This window comes from Miniopterus natalensis, chromosome 4 (genome assembly GCF_054644295.1).
Source record: "Miniopterus natalensis isolate mMinNat1 chromosome 4, mMinNat1.hap1, whole genome shotgun sequence".
Taxonomy (NCBI): domain Eukaryota; kingdom Metazoa; phylum Chordata; class Mammalia; order Chiroptera; family Miniopteridae; genus Miniopterus; species Miniopterus natalensis.
The window spans coordinates 59,847,964-59,853,963 of NC_142084.1; the positions used below are offsets into that span (position 1 = coordinate 59,847,964).

At 47.2% G+C, this 6,000-nt stretch overlaps 1 protein-coding gene across 5 annotated transcripts in view; it reads left to right on the forward strand.

Annotated features, from left to right (window-relative positions):
* The window catches only part of FBXO16 (F-box protein 16), a 38,295-nt gene extending 36,180 nt beyond the window's left edge, over positions 1-2,115 (forward strand). For 3 of the 5 annotated variants that reach the window (XM_016213878.2, XM_016213880.2, XM_016213881.2), the window contains one exon: positions 1,765-2,106. In XM_016213878.2, the coding sequence (XP_016069364.1) occupies positions 1,765-1,941 (177 nt within the window). In that variant the 3' untranslated portion in view covers positions 1,942-2,106. Of the gene's footprint in view, positions 1-1,764 lie in introns of all 5 variants that reach the window. The other 2 variants (XR_001603262.2, XM_016213884.2) reach the window with 2 other exon arrangements.
* Positions 2,116-6,000: the final 3,885 nt, after the last annotated feature.

Genomic DNA, 6,000 nt, shown 5'->3' on the forward strand with positions numbered 1-6,000 from the left:
GACTTACAATGAAGAGGGTTTACGAACTTGCTTTCAGCGACAGCAGGGAAGTGTGGACGTAAGGAGACCATCTTCCCTGCACCCATCTTGAAGGGAAGAGAAACCCCACAATCTGGATAGGCGGTGACCATCACTAAGAGGAGGGGAGGTGGAGGGTAGTCCCTGGGACCTGCCACAGAGCAAAAGGAGAGCTTGAGGAGCCTGCCTGGGCCTGTGAACTTCCCTGGGGGGCTTAGGAAAAAGGGGTTCCACAAGTGCAGTGATAAATAAGTTTTGCACAGTAATAGGATTAAAATAGAAACTGTTACAGGTGAGGTGTGCCTAGCCCATTCTTGAATCACAGAGAGCTAGGTTTTTCTTCACGCAGCAGGTATTGTTCTACTTTCATTGTTACTAAAATAGCACAAAGGAGCACGTCTATTTGTTCTCTTACCTTACAGTGATCTTAGAACTACACTGAAAATGCTTACTCTGGGCTGATCTCAACACTGAACCCCAGGAAAGATTATTTCTCCCATTTCTTTCCCCTTTCCTCTTCAATTCTAATGACTTGCTATGTTTAACCCCAGAAAAATCAGTAACCATGTATGGATCTATGTACTGTAGGCAGGCAGCCAAAGACTCAGTGAAGTAGGTAGGAGATTTGAGCTTTGCTCTCAGGGAGCCTGCGTTTTCATCAGAAGACAAATAATTACGTTCAGAAACAAATACTAAGTGCCAAGAGCATATATATGTTCAATGCTTAAGTCAGAGGCCTCGATAGGAATCCAGCTGAGGCAGAAACCCCTGAGGGTCAAGACACTCAAGCTTCTTGCAGAAGGTGGGCCTCAAAGGACAGGTTATATTTAGAGAAGGAATGAAGAGAGCACGTGAGGTAGGCCCAGTCGATGTGGTGCATCTTTGTGGAATAAGAGAGGCCAGGTTCTCTGGAGAAGAGGAGAGGAGACAGCAGTCACTGGCTGAAGCAATTTCTGATTTTCCCCAGATTGATGGAGACCCTGTGTGTTGCAAACATCTCAGAGCATTAGAGGGATGTAACAAATGATCTGACTGCTGAGACTTGCCGGCTGAATTTGGAGTAATGGCAGGGGGGTTGTGCTCAGGGAAGGCTACAGATCTGTGTATCTGCTCAATTCTCCTTATGTCTCTGCACACAGTAGGAGACAAAATAAGGGTGAACTTACAAGTTCCCTGCCAGCTCAGTTCATGTTATTTCTCTCCTTCCCTTTCCTGCTCACGGCCAGATGTCAAGGAGAAATTCTTTCTCACTGTGAGTTTTGGTTGGAGGGTCAGCCTGTGACATTTACCTTTTTAGAAAGAATGTGTGCATGTGCAGATTAGTAGGGAGTATAAAATATGGGCACTTGGTACTCATACGGTCTAAGAATCACACGTCTCCAGACCCAGCCCTGACGCCTTTCTACTCTGTGAACTTGGGCTGGCACTTAACCTGCCTGTTACTCAGTTTCATTTGTTTGTAAAACGGAGGTGTTAATACCTCCCTACCTACCTTGCAGAATTTCCCTGAGGTTCAAATGAAATTATGGTTATGGAAGCACTCTGGAGACGAAAGAAGTTATTATTAGCAGCTCAAGGTGAAGATTGCATGGGGATAAGGGGTGGTGAAAATGGGAAGTCTCAATAAATCCCATCCAGTCCTATGATTTTATACAATTGTTTTACATCATTAAAATAAGTTTAATTACACAGCTTCCTTTGATGTTTTAATGACGCTCACTCTAATGATATCTTTTTCCTCCCTAGATATCCCTAAGTGCAGAACCCAGCTCCCCTCTGCAAGTCCCGGCTCAGCTCACTTGGCCTCATCGGCTGGCCGGGCTCCCAGCCACCGAGGCAACAAGGAAAGTTCTCATGCAGCATCTTCAGAGACACTCTGGCCTTCGGTCATCCATGCAGGCTCCAGAGCTGAAGCTGATTTAAAAATGTGCAAAGAGCCCTGGCCTGTGGGGCTCAGATGGTTGTAGTTCGTCCAGTACATCGAAAGTTTGGGGGTTGGATCCCTGGTCAGGGCCAGTATGATGTTTCCCTCCCTCCCTCCCTCTCTCTGTCTCTTTCTCTCCCCTTTTCTCTCTCTCTAAAAATCAATAAAAACATATCCTTGGGTGAGGATTTTTAAAAAAGTGAAAAGATTTTTATAAAAATAACAAGATGCTCCACACCTTGGAGCACTGATGTTACTTGGCTCCTCTATAGAAACTGTCAGTGGCCCTGGCTGGTGTGGCTCAGTTGATTGGATTTTGTCCCATGCACTAAAGGGTTTTGTCCCATGCACAGTAGGAGGTGTGGAGGAGGCAGCCGATCGATGTTTGGCTCTCACATTGATGTTTCTCCCTCTCTCCCTCTCCTTCCTCTCTGTCTAAAAAATCAATACAAAGTCGAAGGGAGGGAGGGAGGGAGGGAGGGAGGGAGGGAGGGAGGGAGGGAGGAACTGTTAGTGTAGGAACCTTATTGTGAAAGTGAGTTCTATAGTATTTCAGCAAAAGGCATTCATGGCATAAATGTTGGCATATTTAGAAACGTAGATGAAAATGTGATGATAGGTACCTTGGGGTTGATAAAGGGACAAGTAACAGCACCATTGGTAACATCAGGTGTATGGGGTAGGGCCCCAGGAGGATGCACTCAGCACACTTCCAAGGCTGCTTGAGCAATTTAACAATGGGGCTAATTATCACGGTGTCTTAATTTGCTAGGCCTTCCATAACAAAGCAGCACTGTCTTAGTCCACTCAGGCTGCTATAACAAAAATACCTTAGGTGGGCAGCTTACAAACAACAGACATTTATTTTCTCACTGTTCTGGAGACTGGGAAGTCCAAGATCAAGGTGTCATCAGGGTTGTTTTCTCCTGAGGCCTCTCTCCCTGCCTTGCAGACGGCTGCCTCCTCACTGTGTCCTCACATGTGCCCTCTCTTTGTCCCAATCTCCCCTTATTATAAGGACATAAATCAGACTGGATTGGGGCCCACCCATAGGACCTCAATGAGCCTTACTTACCTCTTTGAAGACCCTATCTCCAAAGACAGTCACATACTGAAATATTAAGGGTTAGGGCTTCAACATAGGAACTTTGGGGGGGAGGCACAACTCAGCCATAACACACACTGGGCAGGATTAAGAGAATCAAGATGAGATGCTGAAGCACCTAGGAAGTAGCAACTGCAGAAGCCTTTATCATCCTTTGGCCCAAAGAGGCAGAAGGGAACGGACATGTTGTTCCTAGAGCCCAGAGAGAGCTGTAATCAGGGGAGAGGCCCCCCAATAGGATGTGTGCCATGTGGTGGGGAACACAGCCTAGGAGACGGGGAGAGAGAACACTCAGTCCCTCTCTCTCCCCAGCCTTTGGCACTTCCCTTTGGTCAATGTCATCCGAAAGTCCACAACAAAGACGCCCGGGGGATGCAGCTCTTCTGTGTCAGCCTCCGAGGCAGGTAGTGGGGCTGAGGCGTGTGGCCAGGAGTGGTCCGGGAGGGAAGGCTGTGAGCAGGACAGCGAAGAATGCCCAGCACAGTGGGGTAAATGTGTACATCTCCAAAGGTGGGATTATGATTGATATTCAACGGATAGGCTTTAAAGAGTTATTGGAAAACATAAAATGTTATTTAACTGCAAAAATATTAGTCAAACATTTTAAACTAAACCATTTAAGGTCTTATAACCATTTCAAGGTCCCAGGAATTATTATTCTAGGATACTTATTTACCTAAGTAAGGTAGAAATGATAGAAAAAGAAATGTTTGTCAACCATGTAATGTTGAACTCTTATGTTCATGTACTACATACTGTAATACACACACACACACACACATATAATGGTTTAAAACAGTGGTCTGGCACAATGGTAGAGGATGGTGGTTTGGATGACTAGATGGTCAGTGGAGGGCAAAACATGACCATCTCACAATTGATTAGTTTGCACCACCAGGGGGAAGCTCACGTGCCCTGGGGGCAGAGAAGAAAGAAAACAAACCCAAATGAGACCTTGTGATCTTTCCAGGGGCAAAGCAGGTGCTGTCATTTAGGGTTTCCTCTCCCTGGAGCCTGAGCCCTCATGTGGCTCCCAGGGACCAGGAGCAGCTGTGTAAGCCCGGTGGCCTGTAGCTCCAGGATTCTGCCAACTCCTAGAGGGACAAATAAACCACTCCATAGGGAGCCGCAGAAGCGATGTCCAAGCAGAAACCAAGGGTGAGTCCTGTTGAGCAGGAAATAGGAGGTGGAGAGACAAGGGGAAACGTTTTGGTGAGGAGTATAAGATACACGAAGACCCAAGGCAAAACTACGGCGACCACCATCCTGGTTTCCCAGGACAGTCCTGGTTTTAACATTCAAAAACCCCACATCCAGGAAATGCCTTACCTGTGGAGTGTTCAATACTAGCATGGCTGGAGCATAAAGGAGCGGGGCTTGGGCAGGACTGGCGAGAGAGCAAGGTGGACGAGTAGGCAGGAGCCCCAAGAGGAACCAAGCCAGCTAAGAGGTTAAGACTACCTTGGAGGTAGTTGAGCAATCAATAGGCGGATCTTAAACGGGGGAGTGATTTGTTAAGAATTGCCTTGAAAAAGATCTCTATCTGCTGTGTCATTAAGAAGAGGGGCAGTACCGTAAGCCAGTTAGGGAGCCACTGCAGTTTCGGGGAAGAGACCGCGGTGGCTTCAAGTAAAATCATGGAGGGGGGTGGCGAGAACCAGAGGATTTAGGATATCTTAAGGAGACGGAACAGAACTTAGAGACAGAGGTGTGGGAGGTGAGAGGCAGGGAGAAATCAACGATGACTCCCAGGTTATTGGTTTGGGCAACTGGAAAAAGTCTTGGGAAGTCATTAGGATGGTTTGGAAATCCCTTCCCCACACCACCCTACACGAGAATACAAAGCAGCTTTTCTTCCGCTCCCCATACAGCTCTTGTTGACCTCAAAATCTGAGTTGCTGTGCCACTGGCCCAGATGTCTCGGGCACAGCCATGAGATTTATAGAAACTTCAGTCTAAGAGGGGGTTTGGGGGAAGAAAGTCCTAGATATTCCCTAAATGATTTATGTGCTTTCTTATTGAATCTTCTCAAGAACCTTAGAAGGTAGGTAAGTGGGCATTGTCACCCCCATTTCGTAGCTGCAGAATGAGGGGTGAAGTATTCGCTGCAGGTGGCCATGGCAGAGCTCTGAGTTTGGCCCTAAAGAACTCTTTCCACTGTGCTGCTTCCCTAAGGGGCGCTAGTTTCTACCTGATTGGATATTTTGTCACATCCGTTGCCCTTGCCTGGGTCCCATCTTTATTCAGTGTTCGAAAAAGATGCAGACCAAGGGAAGGGCTCTACCCCCTGTAGGGCTCTAAGAGGCCAGCTGAAGGCTGCTTCTAGGAGCAAGGATTGCAAGAGAGCTTCTTAATCCTTTGTAACTGGTCCCCACACTGATAATACCTGCAGAAACCCTAAAGCCAGAGGACCTATGTAGCTATCTTTGCGAGCACCAAAGCCAGGGGAAGCTGAGGAGACAGACTCCCAGTCAACAGCCGGTTTAGGGAAAGGAGGGTTGGGAGATGACACTCCAGTATAGACAGTGATGGGAAGGACACTACAGGGGAGAAAGGGGCACAGGATGAGATCCCAGGGCCTCCCTCCAGAAGGCAGGGCGTGCTCAGGTGAGCTCCAACCTGAGGAGGGGCGATGGAGACCTGATAGCTAGGCCTGTGTGGTGCCCACATGGAGGCTGCCCAGTGCCAACGTGAGCTTCTTTCTAACCAGCCAGATTTACAATTGAATGTAAATATTTACTTATCTCCTGCGAAGTCTTAATCCTCTGTATTCACATAGTAATCTACCCATTTTACCCGTAGTCTTTTATAGTTGTTATTTCTGTATGCATTTTATTCCCCTATCTCTTCTAGATTTGGAATTCTTCAGAGGATACCAGTCTCACTCTCTCCACATTTTCACATTTTCTTTTATGCAGTAGGCACATGACTGGAGTTTGAGCGTTGTCACTGG